Below are 22,880 nucleotides of genomic sequence, written 5' to 3'. Positions count from 1 at the left end.
TTTTTTCCACAAGCATTGTCAGTGGCTTAGAAGCATTTTCCTCTAATTTGAATCCAAATTTTACAGAATCCTTTCCTTCTCAGCTTTGCGTCTGCCAGTTCAGTATATTCATTAATCTCTCCACCCGTGGTTTCCTTTCCTTCCTCTGACATAAATCCACACTTTGACCTCCCAACACCTCCAGCATTCCCATGCCATTCTTCTGCTCTGGCAATCCTCCATCAGTATCCCCCCCCCCCCACTCCAGCACTATTTAACTTCTCCACCGTCAGCTTCACCCAAACCATCTTTGTTCACCATCCCGTGTAGTTTTCCTGTAAGTTCTCTCTCAGCTGATCATTCAAGAGACGCCACATTACAGGAACGATGCATCTCCCATGACCTGGACCATGCTGGCTGCAGTCCGCGTCGAGGGCCCAATGGCGGGACTCTGCCTAAGGCACCTTCTTCTGGGTCCCTCCTCAATGGGAGCCCCCCACCTCCCAGCTCAGAGCCCCCGAGAGAGGTCCACCTCAGGCTGCAGCCTGCAGGGCTCTTCTTTTGCGAAGCTGACGGAGAGCCTCTTTGGCCCAGCTAGCGCTCCAGTTTGCAAACCCTGAAAATATGATCCCCAGGCGCGCCCCGGCCGAAGAAAGCCCAGCCCGCGACCGGCCCCGAGCAGCGCCTCCGGATCGGGGGCAGGGGCGGGGCCGCCGCCGGGGCGGAGCTTGCGCTGCGCGGGCGATAGCGTCTGGCGCAGAAAGCGCGAAGCCCGTCCGCCTTGGCGCCTTCCCTGCGGCAGCTGCGCGCGCTCCGTGGCCCGAGAGCCGGAGCCGGACTCGGCGTGTCCCTGGCAGGCGAGCGTCTTCCTCGGCATGGGCGGGCAGTGCTGCTGCTTATCCTCGGAGGAGAAAGCGAACAGGATGCTGAGCTTGGAGATTGAGCGCCGGCTGCGCCAGGACAAGCGAGACTCGCGCAAGGAGCTCAAGCTGCTGCTGCTGGGTGAGTTTCTGGGCGAGGAAAGCCTCCCGCGCTCTCCAGCCAGGATGCTCACCGAGAGCTCTCCGCTTGCAGGATATTCCGGCTTTGCTTTTCCATAACTTGAGCCGGCGAGAACAGCTCGGCCCAACCCGTCTTGCAACAGGTGAAACGATGCTCGAGGCTCTGGGTGTGTGCAGACGGCATTACCGTTAGCACATTTGCAGTGTTTTTTAAAATCACTTTAGTGATTTGAAAAAAATCTGGACTGCAATTCATAAACCTACTTATTATTCATTCAAGATGTTGCCTTTAATGTGCATGCATGGTGTTTTGCATTCTTGCTTGGGTACTTTGTAAATTAGATTATCCTTGCTCTAAGCTGAGACAGAGACTGAAGTTCCTTCCAGGGGATCTCCCTCCTTTCTTTGCAGGGAGGTGAGATGACATTGGCTGTTAATTGAGCTTAATTTGTTAACTGGCTGATTTGTTTGTGGCGAGGTTTGGCATTGTTGCATCAAGCATCATCCCACACTTTCCAGTGTGTTTTCCCATCACTTTCTGCATTGCAAAAACATTCTATCTCTTTTGGAAGCAGGGTAGCTTTGCAGGACCTCCAAATCAACTTTAATTGCACAGCCTGAATTTGCTGATATATGATTGAAGCTCAGCTGAAAACAATGACTGTCTGGAAGTGAACTTAGTATACTAAGAGGAAGATACTTGTACAAGGCCACTTAGAACTGTTTCTAGCATTACATCTCCCACCTGTTTTGTTTTTAATGCAGATACAGAGAGCGGAATGCAGGAAGCTGCCTCACTAATTGTCTGGGGAGGAGCAACAGTCCATCCCCTGGACTCTATCTGGAATGGCTAAGTAATTCCATAATCTTCAGGGTGGGCCTTGAAGGCCAATTAACTCAGGTTTGAAAGTGAGCTTTAAAAAGTGGGTTAAAGGAATAGGGGCAGAGTTTGTGTGCACTAGTTGTGTAGCTGTATGATTTACTCACCACTCTGTTGTCATTAGATTTCCAGTATGGTTGGACAGGCACTTTCCAGTGGTGCCACTAAGGCTGAGTTCTTCTATTGCCTCTGTGGTGTGGCAGCTGCAGGCCTTCTATCTGACGCGGTGAATAGATGTTATGTGGACTCAATGGAGTTTCAAATCCCCATTGAGGTGACCTTGGACTAGTTACTATCTTTCAGCCTAATCTACCTCACAGGATTGGTATGCAAAGAACACTGGGGATAATTAATGGTTAGCCTAAAGAAGGCTAAGGCTAAATCCAGTATTAGTTCTACTACTACATCCATTCAAACGAATAAACATGGATACCTTAGGTCCATTAATTTCAGTTACTCAGAGGAGAACTAAGTTGAATGCATCCCCAAGGGTAGACTTGATAGTAGTCTTCAAATATCTGAAGACTATTTCATACAGAAGGTGGAGCAGACGTTTTTTCGTTTTCTCACTGGACTAGAACCAGTGAGTGCTGCTTACAGGAAAGCAGATTTTGACTAGATGTAAGGAGAACCTTCCAAAGTCTGTTTGAACGGACTGCCTAGGGAGGTTGAGATCTCCTTCACTGGAGGCATTTAAGCAGAGTATGGACAGCTGTCTGCCAGGGAAACTGTAATTGCAGCTTGTATTGTGGATCCTGCACTGAACAGCAGGTTGGGCTAGATAATGATGATAATTTTATTATTTGTACCCCTGTACTGGGTTGCCCCAACCACTCTGGGACATTAAAAACTCCCCAATACAGGGTTGTATAGCCCTGTCTAGCCACCAAGATCCCTTCCAGCTCTTTAATTTTATAATAATTATTATTTTAACAATCAGCATTGACCTTGCAGGTCCTATACTCCACCATGCAAGGTTAATGGGAAAACCCAGGAACAAGCAGGAAGAGTAGTGAAGTGGGGTGGAAGGTTTCTACACAGAAAAAAATGGAACTTTAGTTAATCTATCAGAAGTGCTTTAATATATGACTTCCTTTGGACAATAACACTATAGGGGGCTAGCGCCAGAGTACTAGACACTGGTGGCAAGAACTGAAGAAAAGAGGAGGCGCCATTTGCTACTGAGGTAAAGCTTTGATGATGATGACTGGTACAGAGAGACACAGGGAGGTATTCAACATCATTCTAAATTGTCAGTGCCAGCATTTCTGCTTGGCAAATGGACTGATTCCCTTCTCTCTCCCCCCCCCCCCCCGTTGTAGTTGTTGTCCCACCCCTCCAGAGTGGATTTGGAGGAGGTGGGAAAGCCCTGTTGCACTTGGGGGAGCCCTTGTGCTGGCTTCTGCTAACCCACACAGGAGTGTGGGAGCTTATGAGATCTCAGCCTCCAAAACGAAGTTGAGGAATAAACAACGAAGTTTCTGGGTGTTCATAATGATTGTGTCTAAATTAGGGATCGCTAAATGAGGGATTGTTGATGCTCATGCAGCTGTTGCCTCTGCTCTTATACCTTGACCAAGTCAAGGCAGTGGTCACCTTTGCTCCTGACCTCTCAATTACAATTTATCTGGAACCTCAGTAGGTGCAACTGAGGCCAGTGACATTCCTCCATTCCTCCTCTGCTCACCTCGTCCCTTCTATCCCATAATTCTCAGGAAATCCCAAAGGAACAACAGTCCTCTTCTTTCAGTTAGTTGACTGAATAAACAAATTTCAAGGTTCTGCCATTTTCTTCCTCAGTCTAGAAAGGTAAATACGTTTTTCTCCAAATGTGACCACTGACAGTCAGGCGGCACCTGCCCTTTAGCAGCATCACTAGAGACCCTGCTCCGCCTCTGCTCACAGGTACTGAACTCCTCTCCCCTCCAAGGTAGCATTTTTCTTTAAGCCAATATCCTTCCTCTTAATAATAAATTGTATCTCAACATCTCTTTAAGTTCATGTTCTCAGTTCATGTTTTTTGTGGGGAGGGGATAAGCTCTAATTTCCCAATGACATCCATCAAAACAAAAAGGCTCCCCCCCTTCATTCCTTTCAGTCCACATGCAGCCTCAAATCTTCTTTTAAATATCAAAGTTACATTGTGAATCAAACAATCCTCACTTGTATATCTTTAAACTTTATACTGTATTGGGAGAGGGCTGCCAAATTCCATAATATAGCAGAGAGCCCCTGCCATCCACTGCCAACACAAGTAGAATTTTCTCCTGATTTCAAACCTCAGTTCCACACAGCTGGATAATCCACAGTTGTCCACATCTCCTCTGGTGCACGCCTTTACTTGATGGCAATTGACTCCCAATTATTAGGAGAACCTCCACTCTTGATGGTGATGGGGGGTGGGGTTTGCATCAGGGTGAGGTCCTTAGCACCCAGTGCCTCTGTCTGCCTCTGGCCAGCCTGCTCCTCCCATACCCTGGGAGGTTTCAGAAAGCAATTTAGCCCCATTCATTCTCCTTCATCTGTGCCTCCCTCCAGTGTTGAGAGAGCCATTGTGCAAGACCACATCTGGAAGCCTGTATGGACCAGCCTTGACTCATCACACAAACGTGTGGAGCTCGGCAAGCTTACAGAAGCTACAATCTTAAATGATTCTTTTGGGAAGATACTTGATGATTTTGCAGACACAGAACTTACTGTGCCGTATATTTTTTCCTGTAAGTTTACTGGGAACTATAGAGTGAAGTTTGATTCACTTAAGCTTAATAAGAGAGCTCTTTTTGTTGTTGCCCCAAATGAAAGTGAATTTCATTAGCCAATTTTCATATGCTTTGGAAAAAGGTGGTTGAGATAGAAATTAAATTTCCAAATGCATGTGGCTTGAGCCAAGATCAGTTAATTAAGGATAACTCTGTGGACATACATGGAAACAACATTGTCAAAGAAAAGATCATTGTTAACAGCAGAATCCTTTGCCCACTTACTTGGCAGTAAGTCCCATTGTGACTGTCTTCCATGCATAGAGCCAGGATGGCTGGCTGCAATACTGAAAATGCTTACTGAGAAACAGGGCTGTGCAAAGCTGGTAGACCCAGGAAATGTAGGAAATGTGTAGGCCTCATTTAAATAATCTTTCCCAAAGGGTTTCCTTTTGCCTTTAGCAGGGGGATTTGAATAAGTCCCCTCAAATTTGTAGGCCCACGCCAATTGGCTCTCCCTGGTCCCCACTCCAGACTCACCTGCTGGGAAACATATGCCATTGAATGCACTGAAATTTGTTTCAAAGACTATGTTTGTTTGTTTCCAGCATTTATGTGCCACTTAATCATTAGCATTTCTAAGTGGCTTAAGTTTGGGCCTTAACTTTGCACACAGCAGCAGCAGCAGTAGCTTTGTATCAGTCAGGTACTGAAGGGTGACCTTAGAGTCAGTGTTGAATGGAGTATACATGTAAAGATGCTTTGTCAACAGGGGCAGAGGAAGGGGGGTGCAGTGGAGGCGGGGCACCCCAGGTGTCACCACTGAGGGGGGTGACAAAATGCCAGGCAGCACTCACTGCACCCGAGCCACACGTCTCTCCTGGGAGTGATGCCGTGGCTTGGGTGCCCACAAGCTCCACGCTGCCCCAAACGGTCTGCCCGCTGCCTCCCCCTCAGCTGTTGGGCCGCTGAGTGGGAGGAGGCAGGCAGACACCTCGGAGGCCCCACAGAGCGTCCTGCCCCGGCTGGCCCCGCCCCTGGGCGCATCCACGCCACCCCAGGAGCCCAATCAGCTTGCTCCACCGCTGTTTGTCAGTGGGACTCATTAACTTTTTAATAACGCATTGCTTTGTCCTTTTCATTTCTCTCTCTCTCAATTTAAGACTCTTCATGCAGTCATTTCCTAGTTCTTTAATGTGGTTGCACAATGTATACAATCAGCAGAAATGACAGAATAGTGGGTTTTGGCAAGGCGGTAATAAAACATTACTAGAAGTTTTAGATGTTTCTTAAGCAATTGGTTTTAAATAATTGTTTAGGATTCAAAGCCATAGTACCCACCTCAACGTATGCAAAAATGTCCTAGTGAAGTTAGTTGAGGATGTGGACTTTGATTGCTATAAATGGGTTGTGCTCTTCTAATAGGTGTCTGAGCTCTCAATTTATTTTGCTAGGCAGATTAAGAGGCCACATTCAGCTAAGGACCAGAGATTTCCCACTCCTGTCTGGTAGTGGCTCTCCACGTTTTGGAGAGGAGTTTTTCCTACCTTAACAGGAGATGCCAGAGGTTGAATCTGGGACCTTCTACATGCCAAGCATGTGCTCTGCTGCTGAGCTAGACCACTTGCCAATTGAATCATAGAATTGTAGAGTTGGAAGAGACCCTGAGGTTCATCCAGCCCAAGCCCCTGCAAGGCAGGCATATGCAGTTGCCCCATGCAGGGATCGAACCTGCAACCTTGGTGTTATCAGCACCATGCTCTAACCAACTGAGCTATTGGGGGAGGCTAAAAAGTTGAACTATCACTCACCCGGCCTTCCCAAAAAGGATGAGACAACTGCCCCTTCCCCAATATGTGTCCTTAGCATCTGATACTCATTTTCTATCCCTGAACATGAACTTGCTTGGACAGTGCAATATCCAAGGAGGGTATTCATGGAAGATAAGAGCAGCTTCTGTTAGTATTATATAAAAAGGTGCCTGGCATATACCAAAACATAGTACTACTACTACAGTACTTTTAAAGAATGAAAACTAGTAAATGCAAGAGGACAAACAAATAGCCAAGAATAGCTACTGTATTCCAAACAAGGAGTGGTGTATTCTGTATGTAAACAAAAAAGCACGGCCCATATCCACATCCTTTGGAAAACAGACTGCAGGTTACTAACCATCTGCTATACTAGTTTAATGCAAATGAAATAGATGGTTTTTGTTGAATATTCATTTTAAAGAAATAAAATAGTTTAACACTGGAGCCCTTTTCCAGCAGGGCGACTTGAGTTCTTCCCATCAATTTACTTCATTCATTTCAAAGCAGACTGGGGTCCACATAGCAAGAAGAGTCCTGCTGGTCAGGCCAGTGGTCCTTCAGGTCCAACATCCTGCTTTCACAGGGGCCAGCCAGGTGCTGGTGGGAAGCCCACAAACAGGACCCAAGGGCAACAAACATTCTCTCATCCTGCAGTTTCCAGAAACTTCTGTTCTTATGACACTGTAGACCAGGAGTGGGGAACCCCTGGTCCCAGTGGCAGAGGAACCCTCTCTGGCACCCAGGGCGGGATGAACCGCCCGGTGACACATTCACGACATACCTATAGAGTGCACATGTATGGCATCCCATACAGAGTGCCCACGTACGGCGACCATATGGGCTGCCACGCGCGCACACTCTGTACGGGCTGCCACTCACGCATGGCGTCCATATGGGCTGTCACTTGCACAGCGACCATATGGACTGCTGTGTGAGTGGCATCCCGTACGGAGTGCGCACGCCCGGCAGCCCGTATGGTCGCTGTGCGAGTGGTGCCCATACTGACTGTGCGCACCCTCAGCCTCTCTACAGCTGGGGGGCGGCAGGGACCATCTTGTCAGCCCCCCAGAGTGGCACCCGGGGTGGCCAGCCCCCTCTGCCCCCCACTTCGTACGCCCCTGCCTGGTCCTGAAATGAAGGTGGTCCACCAGGCCTTTCCATATGCCCTGCAAGACTCTTCTCTCCCCACTTCCGTGACTGGCCAGTGAAGCAGGGCATTGGGACATTGGGCTTGGCAAAACAAAGCATACACTTGCTTCTTCCCCTGCCCCATACTGGTCACAGAAGAATTGACTGTTTTCACTCAGCTGGTATGGAAATAGATGAGGCTGGCAAAACTGTGCACTGTCCCTGCTGCATGAGCCTGACTAATTTCAATTCAAGCACCTTCTGAGTCAGCTCCATCTTTGTTGGGGTAAATGATGATAGTGGGCACAGCTGGAGTTGCCTTAAGTGGCCTTCTCTCAGACCTGTACATAAGAAAAGGAAGAGAAGAGACACTCTTTTTTTTACCAGGTAAGTAGTGTGGAAGAGAAAGTGAATCGGGAGTGCTTATCTTTCTCTCTTTTTATTACTAGCACTGAATGTATTTTTGTGTTTATTGAGTTGGGTGGGACAGGCCAGCTGCAGAGCAATACTGAAAGGATGGAAGGAGAAGTTGAACTACCTGGTGTGTGGCAGAGATAGAGGAGAAATACCTCTTGAATTGAGCTGCAGGGAGCGGTAGCCTTAATACTTGTTTTGGGGGTGGAAGTTTGTGAGTGGGATGTGTATATGGTTTTGGACCTGCCTACATTTGGGTGGCGCTGTGGGTTAAACCACAGAGCCTAGGACTTGCCCAACAGAAGGTCGGCGGTTCGAATCCCCGTGACGGGGTGAGCTCCCATTGCTCGGTCCCTGCTCCTGCCAACCTAGCAGTTCGAAAGCACGCCAGAGTGCAAGTAGATAAATAGGTACCGCTGTGGCGGGAAGGTAAATGGCGTTTCCGTGCTCTGCTCTGGTTCGCCAGAAGAGGCTTAGTCATGCTGGCCACATGACCCAGAAGCTGTACGCCGGCTCCCTTGGCCAATAAAGCGAGATGAGCACCGCAACCCCAGAGTCGGCCACGACTGGACCTAATGGTCAGGGGTCCCTTTACCTTTACATTTGGCTTTACCCCTGCCAAGCATTGGTGTGCAGCTCATAAGTGTTGATGTATGAGGAATGCTGCCCCAGGCTCAAATGGGATTCTGACTCCTGGTACAGACAGTAGTGAGTTAGACGGACCAGTGGTCTGACCTGGTACAACACAATTCCCCATGTACCCAAGTTGGGATTTCAAATGAATGCTTAGAGCCAGTATGACAGACGTCTAGATAGAAATGCAAAAGGCTGATATCAGCCAATGGAGGTCAACACTTCTGGTATCTGATAAAGTCAAAGAATGCAAAAGCTCTAAAAAGTTCTGATGAGACTTCCTAAATCATGTAAGTGAAGCTGACTTGATAAGAGTCAGGTTTAATCTCTTTCTGGGAGCAGCTGCATCTTCCTGACTGAATCTTTTGGAATCTTATTTCTATTTCTCAATACAATTATTTTGAAAATCAATGAAAGCAAGAGCATTTATTTGTCATACAATCCATTGTCATTGTGTTTGCTTAAAACTCTTTTATGACTAATACCCTCAAGGTAATTTTCAAATCTTGAAAATTGTTGATAGTGATCTGAAGTGGTACAGCTAAAATACTCAGAAGTATAACTACAATCTCTGCTAAGACCAACTGATCTAGAAATCTTTATTTTTTTAGTTTTTTAGTTTTTGCTGTGGCAGGGTTTGAATGTGCCAGGCATAAAATGAAAACATCTAATAGTTGTTTTTCACTTTGTGGCTTTTATGACTATTCTGTGAAAGCATTGAGACAATAGTTTCATATTTTGTGATATGTGGTTGAGAACATCTTCCTTGTTACTTTAAAGGGAGAATGATAAATTTATATTGTTATCACCCAGGTTGCATTCTCTAATCTTGATTTCCATAGGAACCAGGCATGGAACATGAAAGACTTTGTAAGAAGGTAGTAAACTCTCTGGTTGCAATCATTTAATTAAGTAAACTAAAGTTCTCTTATATCCTGTTTCTGCAAAGTGTTGATTGCCAATAGTGATTTAGGAAGTCTATGCTAAATAGTACATCCGTAAGGACACAAGTTTGCCTTTCAAATATCATGCTGTTGTATACCTGTCCTTGGTGACAGAGGGGAAGAATGGAATTTCCATTAACAAAAATGGCTATCCTGTTAGCTCTTTTGTTTTGCATAAATCTTGTTTAAAAGTCAAATGGTCAGTCCTTAACAGATTTAAGGGACTGAGAAAACATCAAAAATGTCAATGTGAGCAATTCATTTCATTTATGCTAGCTTCAATTGGGTGGGCAAGCAAAAGGCTGCAAAACATAATTTTAGGTGCTGCTGCTGAATATCTGTACAGTATAACTTTTAAAAACTACATGAGCAAAACTAGATGGAGGCATGCTGACTTTGACTCAGCCTCTTCACGGCTCAGCCATACAGTCCAATAATTATTTTGCTTAACAACAGCAACAAACACTTAAAAGTAATGACACTTGGGGGGGGGGCAAACATCTGGTATGGGTTTGGGTGCATATATAGAATAAAAATTTGAAGATGTTTGTTCATGTGTGAGACATTCTTAGGGCAGAACTAAAAGGAAGGGCCCTAGAGCAGTGGTAGAAGATGTGCTTTGCCAGTGAAAGATCCCGGGTTCAGTCCTTGGCATCCTTTGGGGGGGCTTGGATTGAAGGAGAATTACATAGTGTATTTCTTTGCCATTAGCCTATATAATGTGCTAGTGGTGGTAAGAATGACTAAACATGCATAAGTATGTGCCTTAGTACATATTATATTTTTTATAGTTAGAGCCACAACAGGATATATATTTTAAAATACAGCATGATCACATTTTACATGTATTGGACTTACACAATTTCAACCATATGCAGTTGAAATTCTGCACATTAAATGCAGCAAGGAACATGGAGCAAAAAGCTTAAAAGCTTTTTTTAGCTCCAGGTCTGCTTGGGTGAAAAAACCCATTTAAGATCTCTGCCTTTCTTGGCAGGGGTAAAGGTAAAGGTAAAGGGATCCCTGACCACTAGGTCCAGTCATGACCGACTCTGGGGTTGCGGCGCTCATCTTGCATTATTGGCCAAGGGAGCTGGCGTACAGCTTCCGGGTCATGTGGCCAGCATGACTAAGCCACTTCTGGTGAACCAGAGCAGCGCACGGAAACGCCGTATACCTTCCCGCCAGAGCGGTACCTATTTATCTACTTGCACTTTGACGTGCTTTCGAACTGCTAGGTGAGCAGGAGCTGGGACCGAGCAACGGGAGCTCACCCCGTCACAGGGATTCGAACTGCCAACCTTTCGATCGGCAAGCCCTAGGCTCAGTGGTTCAGACCACAGCGCCACCCGCGTCCCCTTGGCAGGGGTGGGCAGCACCAAAGGGGTAGTTTGAGTATATGCATTTTTTAGTATACGTGGATTCCTTGGAACCGAACCACAGTGTAAGATGCACTTATTCTCTAATGCTATACATGGGTAAGGATGTGAATGCCATCAACAAGACTGCAGTTCACAAGGAGCTATAGGAGAAAAGCTTCCACTGTATTGCAGTTGGAGAGTAAACAGAGGTGTTTCAAAACCAAGCTCACGGCTCTAACTATACCTCATTTTTCTTTAGGCAAATAATGTCCCCTGGATGAACATGATACACATGTAAATTCTGTACACCTAGCTCTGTTTAGTCAGCCCAGGAGATGAATAAAATATTATCTTACCTGTATGAAAACACTATGAAAATGGTTTTCAAAGAACTAATAGGATACATACTAGTGTCGAAATAGCAAGTATATGGGAAACCAAATGAAGGAGTGCGGGTCGCCATCATATAATCACATCATAAGATTTTATAGAATCATAGAATTGTAGGGTTGGAAGGGATCCCAAGGGTCATCTAGTCCAACCCCCTGCAATGCAGGAATCTCAACATGGTGTCCCCCATCCAATTTAAAACTATACTGGACCCTGCTTAGCTTTGCAAATGTGCTAGCAGTTTTACTGCTGCACTTTACTTCCGTGAGTTATGCCTTTCCCCTTTTGCTCCTGCTCAGGGTTTTCTGACTTCCCCCACCAAATTCTCATGGGATTGGTACTTTACTCAACTATACCTGTTAATTGATTGGATTAGTCATGCTGGCCACATGACCCGGAAACTGTAGGTCGGCTCCCTCGGCCAATAAAGCGAGATGAGTGCCGCAACCCCAGAGTCAGTCACGACTGGACCTAATGGTCAGGGGTCCTTAAACATTGGAACTACTGGGTGGCGCTGTGGTCTAAACCGATCAGGGGTCCCTTTACCTTTACGTTACATTGCCCCAAAAGTAGAGCTGCTCTATCAACAGCTACCCTCATGCCATCTCCTGCAACATTGTGGTAGATGTTTTATGCCTCTTTAAGATGCTGGTTCTGGAAAGTGGCATGGAAAGTAGAGTCTGCTGAACTGCTTAAGTTCAGAACTAATATATTTGTTAATTAAATATATATCCTGTCTTTCCCTCTAAAGGAGTCCAGGGTTGTAAAAAGCAGGCAACAAAAAGATAGCAGAGATGGTGCCTGTCTAATACAGTGGTACCTCGGGTTACAGACACTTCAGGTTACAGACGCTTCAGGTTACAGACTCCGCTAACCCAGATATATTACCTCGGGTTAAGAACTTTGCTTCAGGATGAGAACAGAAATCGCACGCCGGTGGCGCAGCGGCAGTGGGAGGCCCCATTAGCTAAAGTGGTGCTTCAGGTTAAGAACAGTTTCAGGTTCCGGAACGAATTAAGTTCTTAACCCGAGGTACCATTGTATTTAATGGGGAGGATTCCAAAGGTTGGGTGCCACAACGCTGAATACCTGTTTCATATATTGTACAAAGCAGACCTCCTGATAAGATGGTAACTACAGGAGGCCCTCACTTGCAGAGCACAGTGTATATGGGTGAGGTGATATTTTAGGTATTCTGGTCCCAAGTAGGATAAGATTTATGCATGAAAACCAGGACCTTGAACTTAGCTTGGTAGCTAATTGGCAGCCAGTGCAATTATTGTGATTTTGGCTTAAGTGAGCCCAATTTATACATGGGTAGAATGATTTTTTAAAAGCACTCCCTATTCAAGTGTTTCAATGTTTTCCATGCAGAATTTTGGGTGGTCTATTGTTCTCAAACAAGGGGCTTTATATGATGATCTGGATTAACTCACATACTCTTTGAAAGAAGGAGTGTTTTGATAGCCTCTCATAATGGTTTCAGCTCATCAAGGTCACCTGATACTTTTTCTTTCAAAAGTTAGCTATTGCAAGAGAGTAAATACTATCGCCATACCTGTAACAACCTTTCTCACTATAGCCATTTTGTTTTTGTAAGCAGAAAAATAAATGTAACCAATGCTTTTTCTGAGATATAAAAAAAACCATTCAGGGATGAAGAGGGAGCTATAACATGTTTCCTTGGTAACAAAAAACGCTGTTGGTTTTTCAGCTTCACTAAGGATGAATATAGCAGTTGATACAATCTCTCTCTCTCTGTGTGTGTGTATTTTTGAATACTTATATTTCACGTAATTTTGTTTATCTGTTTGTGACTAATATTTTTATATGAGGGTTTTTCTTTTCAGGGGCGTGGAAGGAAGCCAGTAAATGTTGGTTTCAAATATTATGACCTTTATTAGGTTTTTTAAGTGGTTGTGCATGTGAACTACCTTGATGACTTTTGTAGCTAAGAAGTGTGGTACAGATGCAATAAACAGTGTGAACAACTGCAAATTGTCATATGCTTTCCAGACAAGGGCCCAGTCATTCCAACATTTCAGGTTCTTCAGAAGCATAGCTGCTATCTCTGTTGCGTAGTTAAATCTGCCCAAACATATTCACTAAGCAGTGATCAACACATGGTGTGTCAAGTTAATGCTGCAGAATATACCCAAATGGGTATGCACTAATGCGGTTATGCTAACACCATTGTGACATTCCAACAACTGTGGAATAACGGTGCATGGTTTTATGTTCTAGGCTAGGTAATCTCTCAGTTCCCGCAGAACATGTACAGTCAAAAATATAGGTCCTGTGGTTTGTTTTTAAAACCCTTTCTTTCTTTGATGGAGGGGAGAAATCCATCTGTACAGCTTCCATGTAGCAGTTGGAGAGCCAGTGTGGTGTAGTGGTTAAGAGCGGTGGACTCGTAATCTGGGGAACCGGGTTCGCGTCTCCGCTCCTCCACCTGCAGCTGCTGGGTGACCTTGGGCTAGTCACACTTCTCTGGAGCCTCTCAGCCCCACTCACCTCACAGAGTGTTTGTTGTGGGGGAGGAAGGGAAAGGAGATTGTTAGCCGCTTTGAGACTCCTAAAGGGGAGTGAAAGGCAGGATATCAAATCCAAACTCTTCTTCTTCTCTTCTTCAGTGAAGCCCTGCAGATGTGAACACTGGCAGACTGTGGAGAGCCCTACTTCCCTGTTCCTAATTGGCTCTCTGAAAGGAGTTCTCACAGAATAATGTGTGCACTTTTTTCACATAGACTGCTCAGGGAGGAAGCTGTGAACTCTTATCAGGCTCACTTAGAAATTAATAGTAATAAAAAGCTAAGAAAGGTAAAGGATGCTGGGAATTGTAGCTCCATAAGGGACAAGCCACAGTTCCTGGAATGCTTTACAGAAAGTAATGTGCTGTAAATGCAGGAGTTTCCTCCTCCAGCCGGGACTCGGGAGCAGCGGCGGTTTCACATCGCTGGTGAAACCACCATCCCACTCTGCCCTTGTACAACAGAGAGGGAGAAACAAGCTGTGTCCTTGAGGTGCTGATACAGCTTGTTCCTCCCTCTTCATCTTTAAACTGCTCGGCTGCGGAGTGTGCAGCTGCCTTTGCCTCAGTCGAGCAGTTAAAGGAGCCCCTAGCCCAGCACTGGCTACCACAAGCTGGCGGCAGGGTGGGGGCTCCGTGAAACTGCTCAGCTGAGGGGGGTGTGATTGCTGCTCTCTGCAGTGAGCAGTTAAAGGAGCCCTGATGCTCCGCCCACTTGTGTGTGAGTAGTGAGAGCACCGGGGCTGTCTCAGCTGGGGGGGAACCTCCCCTCCCCCCAACTGAGCGGTGCAAACTAGCTGCATTGTCGCAGCCTGCGAGCCTGGATGAAACTGCCTCAGCTCTCAAGTGAGCTGTCTTGTGGGCAGAGGCCGATGCATCTTGTTTTTTCAACATCACGGTATATCGCCAAACAGTGATGTTTGGCTGGCGATACACCATGATGTGAAAAGCTGATATCGCCCAGCCCTTCTGTTCATTAAAAGGCAGTAAAACAGTACTGCATCAAAATGTGCAGTGAAAGTAAACCTTGCTTCATTGTAGATGATGAACCCCAATCAATGGAAAAGCAAAGGGCCTTTATTGTTGCTTTTGGAGATAATCTTGCCTGCTTGATGTTAGAGGGAAATGGTGGGGCTTCAAAGCCTCCATGGAGCCACCACTATTAGGATTTACATTGCATATGCCAGTGGTATTCAACCAGTGTGCTTTGGTGCCCTGGGGTGACTTGAATGATGGTCAGGGGTGTCGTGAGCAGCACTGGGCTCTCCCTCTTCCCTCCTCCTCTGATGCCCTTTCACATCTCTGCCTCCCAAAGGCTTGCACAGCTATTTGTTGCAGCGGCCCTGGCTACAAGCTCTGCAGGCGAATGGGGCTGGCCACGGGGTGCTGGTTGCCAGGAGCAGAGGCAACCTTGGTGTAAGCAAGCAAGTGGGTGAGGGAGCCCAGCCAGCCAGCCAGCCAGCCAGCCAGCCAGTAAACCAGCCCTGGCTGTGACAATGGGTGGCCCCTAGTGGGAGGCCGGGCAGGCAGGCCTTTCTTGTGCCTGCTGTGTGCAGTGTCTGTGTGGGAGCTGAGTGCCCGGTGCCAAAAGGGAGCCTTTCCGCCATGCAGGCCCAGCAGTGCCAGCTGTCTCCACTGCAGCCTCCCAAGGTGAGTAAGGTGCTGGCCTCACATTCACCTTTGGCCAGTTTCCATTCGGCTGCTAAGGCTGGAGGCTCCTCAATGTGGAGTGGGGGGTTGGCTCACAAGGGGAGAGGAGCCTGAGGGAACACTCCACAAGGAAAAGGGATGAGGGGCTGCCGGCTCTGCAGGCAAGGGGTGACATAACTGGGCTTCTGAGGCTCAAAGGGCATTTCCCCACCCCAGAAAGAATGTAGTTGGTCAAGGAAGCCATGGGCTCAAGAAGGCTGAAAACCTCTGGCATATGCAGATTGCGAATTCTGCTTGAGGTCATGGTATGGGGGAGCAAAGCCTTTCTTTCAGATTGTGCGTTTTATTAGAAAAGCAGAATGATTGAGGGATAATTTGCACTGGTGCCTAAAGGAACTGCAATAGGAAACTGTTTTTGTAAGTAATCATCTTTAGGGCAACCTGTAGTGAAAGTTCTGGGAAGGGCCAAATGTGGTAAGCTGTCTTGGCTCAGTGCTAGAGCACAGCAGCTGCATGCAAAAGGTTTCAGGTTGAATCCCTAGTACTGCATGTAGGACTGGGAAAGACTTCTATCTGAAACCCCAGAGAGGCACGACAAGTCAGTATAGATGATTCTGGGCTAGATGGACCAATAGTATCAGGCAGCGTTCTATATTCCTATTAGAATTGGCACACCCAGGAAAGTGTGAGTTCTCTGTACTTGGCATATTTGTTAAGATAGCTGCAGGTTGGTGCAATGATGAGACTGCCTCTAGCAAAGTTTTATCACTTTGGTCAGATCACAGTAACTATTTACTTGAACACAGCATATATAAAAGCTTTGTTCTTTTTCCACATGAGTTCAAGTGCCAAAATGAGCTCAGGGCTGTTATCAGTTATCACTGAAATCTAGCTCTCTGTGAGGTGGTAAACTTGAATTTGGGATATGTTTTGTTTTAGTTTGCAGGTGGTGGTTCACATAATTCTGTCCACTTGAAAGTGAGATGCAGAGAAGGGTTGTAGCTTTGTCTTGTCCATGGTATTCTATAGTTTTTATATAGAGCAAGAGAGGGGGCAAAAATAATGAGATATGTTACGTGCAGCCCAGTCTAAAATGCTACTGCCAGACACATTTTGCTACCTCAGCAAGCGCTGACCTTCAGCTTCAAGGAGCCTCGCTGATGCTTCTGAGCAATGGAACAGTAAGTCCCATTAGAAGCTGAATTGGTCAAATTTCTGGATTAACAAGGAAAAACTTGCTAAGCAGTCTTAAGGGGAGATGAGAAAGAGGAGAATTAAATTATATATATTTTAAAACACTTTGTAAGGTAAGCATATAACTAAGTATAGTGAATCTTTTAAAGTTGTTCAACAACAGATTTCTAGATGACATTTCACTTCATTATTGAATTTTGAAACAGTTTATAGACCACACAGAGATGCATGTTTCTGCAGATATAAAACATATATCATAGCTGCCAACCTTCCCTTTTTTGGCTGGAAATTCCCTTATTCCAGCGCCGTTTCCCACCGCTTCCCGCTGCTATCCCGGATTGTTAGATATCCCGTAGACTGTCCCCGGGACAGGCGAGGCTTCTGATCCCTTATTTTCAAATCTGAGAGTTGACAGCTATGGCATATATGAATCTTTTACTTTTCAGTATTTCTTGGCTCCCTCGGCCGGTAAAGCGAGATGGGCGCCGCAACCCCAGAGTAGTTCACGACTGGACTTAATGGTCAGGGCCGGGGTCCTTTTTACCTTTTTACTTCTGCATTAAGGTATTTTATGACCTCTAGTGGTGGCATGTGGGAAATGCTAAATAGTTTGATTAATATGTCAGTAGTGATACTGACAAGCGTCTTTTATTTTTCCTTCAAAAATTTATGCAATAACATGACTGCCAGAGTGAGAGTGGGCATTTCTGGGATTTCCCCTTCTTTCTTTTAAAAATAAATGTTATTAATTTAGATTTTCAAGATAGCCTACAAAAGAGAACAAAAAAACCCAAAAAACCCAAATATAAAACAGATTAAAAACATCAGAAACAAAAGCAGTTATTGTAGCAACAGTAAAAATACAAAAAGCAGTACATATAAAATCAGTTAAATTAATTATTTAGATGTAAGGGTGGAGCTGCATGTTTAAACTAGGGGTGATCTAGCAGAGACATCAATGGTGAAGGCCTAGGAGCCAGACCTGAGTTCCAATTTTGCCACGCCATCAACGCTCCTTTTTAAAAATGGGTTGCCCACCTTTTCTTGTTCCATGTGAGGCATGAGCTGGTGGTCTTGTGTGGGCACTTTCTATCTGTACCCATTTCTGGTTCTTTGACAGACACACTTCCAATTAATTGGGGGCAGATGAAACACTGGTGTCCTCTGGCTGCATTACTCTTGAACATCTAATCTATCATTTATAATTTTTTCTGCCCTCAACTGGTCGTCTACTTTCTTAGAAGACTCTTGTGGAAAGAACGAAGTCTACTGTTTGTAGAACCATAGGCACTATACTATACTATATACTATACTCAGAATTTGGCTTTTTTGTCTTGCCAAAATAGACTTGTTTATAGTCGGCAGGACATGTTATCTATATGTTTTTATGGAGCAGCAAAGTAATTTCGTTGTCCCCGAAGGGGGCAATGACAATAAAGATATTATTATTATTATTATTATTATTATTATTATTATACTAAAAAATGTCATTATTATAATAATGAGAACTACAATGAGAATTATAGGACTTTTGGGAGCTTTGTTGATTGAATAAAAGATGCATTGGTGCATTATGGTTCCATGGAGTTGCCTTGTCCCAAGTGAGATCATTGGTCCACCCAGGTCAGCTCTGTCTGCACTGACTGGTGGTGGTAATGCAGAATCCCAGGCAAATGTCTTTTCCAGCCAGAGAATGAACCTGGGCTAGTCTTACTCCAGAGCAGGTATTCTGCCATTGAGCTATGACTCTTCCCCCGTGCCTTAAGGCAATGAAGTGGTATAATGGTTTTTCAGGGCAGGAATGATGACATCAGCTGCTGGAACACCAAGGTAATTGGCAAGCTTTCTATGCATTGGCAAGTAAATGAGGTGATATTAAGGCCTTCAAGTTTGGTTTTTGACAGATTAGAATAGAATAAATCAGAAAATAATAACAAAGCAAAGGTTGACTACTACATTCCTTTCTTTGAGGAGGTTCCTACTTTATACTAGCTTTAAATTGTGGTAATTCTTTGGGAAGAATATTTGCATTTCTAAACAAGAGCTTAACATTTCAGCTGGCTGAAGATCTGTTAAGTTAAACTAGTGTCTTGCAAGTTGAAATGATGCAGTCAGAAGTAAGCACAGCTGGATTCAGCGGAGCCTGATCCCAGGAAGCAATGCATATGATTGCACTCATGCCGATCCAAGTAAATTAGGCATTAACACTGTGTACTACCACTCTTTGGTGTGTATGGGCATAATAATGTATTAGTAAAGCTGCTGAAGAATTGATGCTTTTGAATTATGGTGCTGGAGGAGACTCTTGAGAGTCCCATGGACTGCAAGAAGATCAAACGCATCCATTCTTAAGGAAATCAGCCCTGAGTGCTCACTGGAAGGACAGATCCTGAAGCTGAGGCTCCAATACTTTGGCCATCTCATGAGAAGAGAAGGCTCCCTGGAAAAGACCCTGATGTTGGGAAAGATGGAGGGCACAAAGAGAAAGGGGACGACAGAGGACGAGATGGTTGGACAGTGTTCTCGAAGCTACCAGCATGAGTTTGACTAAACTGCGCGAGGCAATGGAAGACAGGAGTGCCTGGCGTGCTCTGGTCCAGGGCTAAAAAAAAAAAAAAAAAAAAAGCTGCCTGAAGTTTGGTTTCTCATTGGGGAGGGATCTTCATTGAATCTGCAGGGATTTTCATTTCCATTTGCAGCACTCTATGCCATATTCCATACTGTTGGAGAGGGTCTGCTAATCCTCTTGGACAGATTTTTTTGGGGGAGGGGGCTGCAGCAGGAGGGGGGTGCTGGCAAAAAGCACCTCCCTTTCTCTTATGTCAGGAGACATGTCTGTGAGGGGAGCAGCAGCAGCACTCTTAGGAGCCTTCTCTGTAACTGGAGCTTTCTCTAAATGGGCCTTTCCTAAGGAATCTTCTTCCACAAGATGCACAGCAAGCAGGGCATAGGAATGTTTAGAAGGCTTTTAAAAACATGCCTGTTTCTCCAGGCTTTTGGGTGTCAATCAGGAAATTTTATTGGTATTGTGTTTAATCAAAGTTTATGGTGACATATATGCATATTAATATTTTATTATTTTGTTTAATATTGTCTATATGGGTGTTTTATGAACTACTTTTAGTGCTCACTTAATTTATTTACAAATATCACGCTTACACAGACCATTGTGTGCATAACTTGATTTTGATACATCAAGAGAATTTGTTGATTCTTCTCTTCTGCTGCTGTGAAGCTGATGCTCTCTGTGCTTTGTTGTGTTTAATTTGAAAGATACGCTTTCTTCTTGTGCTTTCTTGCAGGTACAGGAGAAAGCGGAAAGAGTACATTTATTAAGCAGATGAGGATTATTCACGGATCAGGCTATACGGAAGAAGACCGGAAAGGCTTCACAAAATTGATTTATCAAAACATATTTTCCGCTATGCAAACTATGATCAGAGCTATGGATACTTTACAAATTCCATACTCATCTGAGCATAATAAGGTACTAAACTCTTTATTGGTGTCAATAACACAGAAAATACAGCAGTTGAAATTCCCCAAATAACAGTTCATTGAATGTACTTCCCCACCTCTTATGCTCTTAGTTTTAGACCTTGGCCAGAGAATCTAGCATATGGCATCTCTTCTCTCCCCAGTCTTTTCCATAGTCTTTGTGCCCGCTAACACAATGCAAATATACATGTGACTTCAGGAAAGAAGTGTGTCTTTGGCATATGACAAAAAAGCAATACAATTAAGTTGCCACATGTCCGGGTTTTCCTGGACATGTCCTCTTTTGGGGGGGTCAATATGGCAATTTTTTGCCTTTTTCAGGAAATGTCTGGGGGTTTTTAGGGGGTGGGTTGTTGAGGGGTGGATTGTGGCACTTCCTGTGCCCCGGAAGCAGAAGCATTGTGTGGAGTGGCTGCTTTGGCTGCAGGAGAGCGTGCAGAGCAGTCATTGGAAGGAGGAAAGCCATTGGAGGAGAGCCATCAGGCAGGTAGGCTTGGGGTGGCAGTGGCTGCCACGTGTAGAGCTTCTCCCAGCCCAGACCACCAACGCAGGAAGCTGGGCACACAGGCGGGCAAGTGCCAGAGCCTAGAAGGGCAGGGCAGGCAGAAGGGTGTGTGTGCCACTCTTGGCTGCCCCGAGTGGTGCGGTCCGTAGCTGGTGCCCACCCCGCATCCTCTGGGGTGTGGGTGGCTCTTCCAGCGGTGGCTGCCCATTGACATGTGGGGAGCTCCCAGGCTCATGCGGGTGGCAAGCACCGCCCGGTGTTGACTTGGCTGGTGGGTGGGAGTGCTGAGCCATCGCCACATGCCGCAGCCACTGCCAGCCTGAGCCAGGGAAAGAGGCACACAGCGCTGGCAGCAATACTGGTGGAGGCGACAGAGTGCAGAGGAGACTGAACATGGCAGTGCCCACTATTACTCTTTCTCTTTCTCCCCCCCCCCCACCTCAACTCGCCTACAAATGTGTCGTCTTTTTCGCTTTTTGAAATATGGCAACCCTCTGCCACATCCACCTCTTTGAAGATGGAATCCCACAGACTAGGGGTGGCCAGAGAGAATGCCCTTTCCCAGGCCACCTCTCCAAGCTTCCAAGGGTGATAGAACTATCAAGAGTCGCCTCTCTGGCAATCTTACCACATGAGAGAGTTTGAAATCATGAAACAAATTGTCTGGCATCTGTAAGGTGTCGTTGAATGATAGTGTGGGTTCTGTATTGTGACTAAGAAGCTTGAACTAGCTTGTGAAGTCCAAGGATGCTGAGAACAGAGTAACTCTTTTTTTGCTTATTGCTTTTTGTTCTTATGGCTCTCATAATTTCATATCTTTACTTGTAGCATATTTAGGGATATGTAATTCATTTATTACAGTTTAGTGGGATTTACTCCCAGGTAAGTGACTACACAATTGCAACCTAATCTGCATTAGGTTGACAGTAAGAGTTGTTTGACAGTGGAACAACCCTCTGGGGTTTGTGGACTCTCCTTCCTTGAAGGTTTTTAAGCAGAGGTTGATGGCCGTCTGTCATTGATGCTTTAGCTGAGATTCCTGCATTGCAGGGGGTTGGACTAGATGAACTCTACAATTCTATGTTGTTGAAACATACAAATTTACCAGAATACATCTGATAATACAAAGCACAGGGGAAATGTTGATCAATCTGAACAAATAATAGAAAGTGAATGAAAATTGCTGTGGTGGCAGTAATGCTCCCTGTGAGACACATTCTAGAATTCCACAACCCTTTCCAGATGGTGGATAATTTCACAATAAATATTAAAACATCCAGAAAAACATTTCAGTTAAAGTGGGCTCAAATTGCAACAAATGAAATGACACCACTTATTTATTCAACAGCGTAATTGCATGTCCCTCCCCACACAATTCCAAATTCTGCATCTTTGCACTGAAACATATTTGTGCCAAAAGCAATGCCAATACATATCTGTGATTATTACTTACAAAGTGGTATGGTTGGAACAGGATTCTCAAGTTAAGCTGATTTAGATATAGGTATGCAAACCAGCAGACTAGGATTTAAGGCAGAGGTGAGAATTTTGGGGTGGGGGTGGGGAGGGCAGGGGCTCATTCCCTCAGGGGTACAGTAGTGTGTCTGGGGCCATGTGGTTATTTGTAGGCAGGGCCAGGAACATTCCTTTCCCATTTATCTCTTTCTGCCACAGCCATTTCGCTTCTGATCTTAAACTTGCTGTGAGATGAGCAGGTTCTTTTTTTCACATTCCCCCGCCTTCCCTCCAATCCATGCCATGATTGTCTCCCTTCCCTCCTGTTTTTGAGCAAATGGTCGTTTGCATTTGCCCTACAAATCAGAATTATATGCCAGAATTTGAGGTCTTTCTTGAGACCTTTTTGCATGCAAACGTGAAGTGCTACCTGTGTTTATCTGCTAAGAGGCATCACACCTTTGCCTGTTGAAAATGCAATGTGGCTCTCAAGCAAAGGGTGAATGCAATTAAATCACATCAAAGGCCCATCTAGGAATATGACTTGTGTCTTGTGTGCTTGGTTATTGTTTTTATAGTCAGGCACTGGAACTAAGAAGTTGGTTAAGGAAATAAATAATAATTTGCCATTGGGTGGTTTCACTTTGAAAACCACTCAAATATACCGGTAATTGTCAAACAAGTAAAGGGGCTTTGGATATTTTTATTTTTACAAATCCCACCATAAATAGCTTCCAAACATATTGGTGTGGTTCACATTGAATTCAATCAATTGTATGCAGGGATGGATTTAGGTTTGATGAGG

The 22,880-nt window shown here is 45.2% G+C and overlaps 1 protein-coding gene across 1 annotated transcript in view; it reads left to right on the top strand.

Annotated features, from left to right (window-relative positions):
• The first annotated feature begins 771 nt into the window (after positions 1–771).
• Positions 772–22,880, top strand: part of LOC310659730 (guanine nucleotide-binding protein subunit alpha-14-like) — a 36,304-nt gene continuing 14,195 nt past the window's right edge. Inside the window, exons 1-2 of the mRNA XM_083403514.1 lie at positions 772–981; positions 19,920–20,104. Coding sequence (XP_083259640.1) covers positions 855–981; positions 19,920–20,104 — 312 coding nt within the window. The 5' untranslated portion in view covers positions 772–854. The remainder of the gene's footprint in view (positions 982–19,919; positions 20,105–22,880) is intronic.

The sequence above is a fragment of the Podarcis tiliguerta genome (assembly GCF_965153285.1).
Source record: "Podarcis tiliguerta genome assembly, chromosome: 11".
Classification (NCBI taxonomy): domain Eukaryota; kingdom Metazoa; phylum Chordata; class Lepidosauria; order Squamata; family Lacertidae; genus Podarcis; species Podarcis tiliguerta.
The sequence above is the reverse complement of the archived record's forward strand: the minus strand, read 5'-3'. Positions and strand labels throughout refer to the sequence as shown.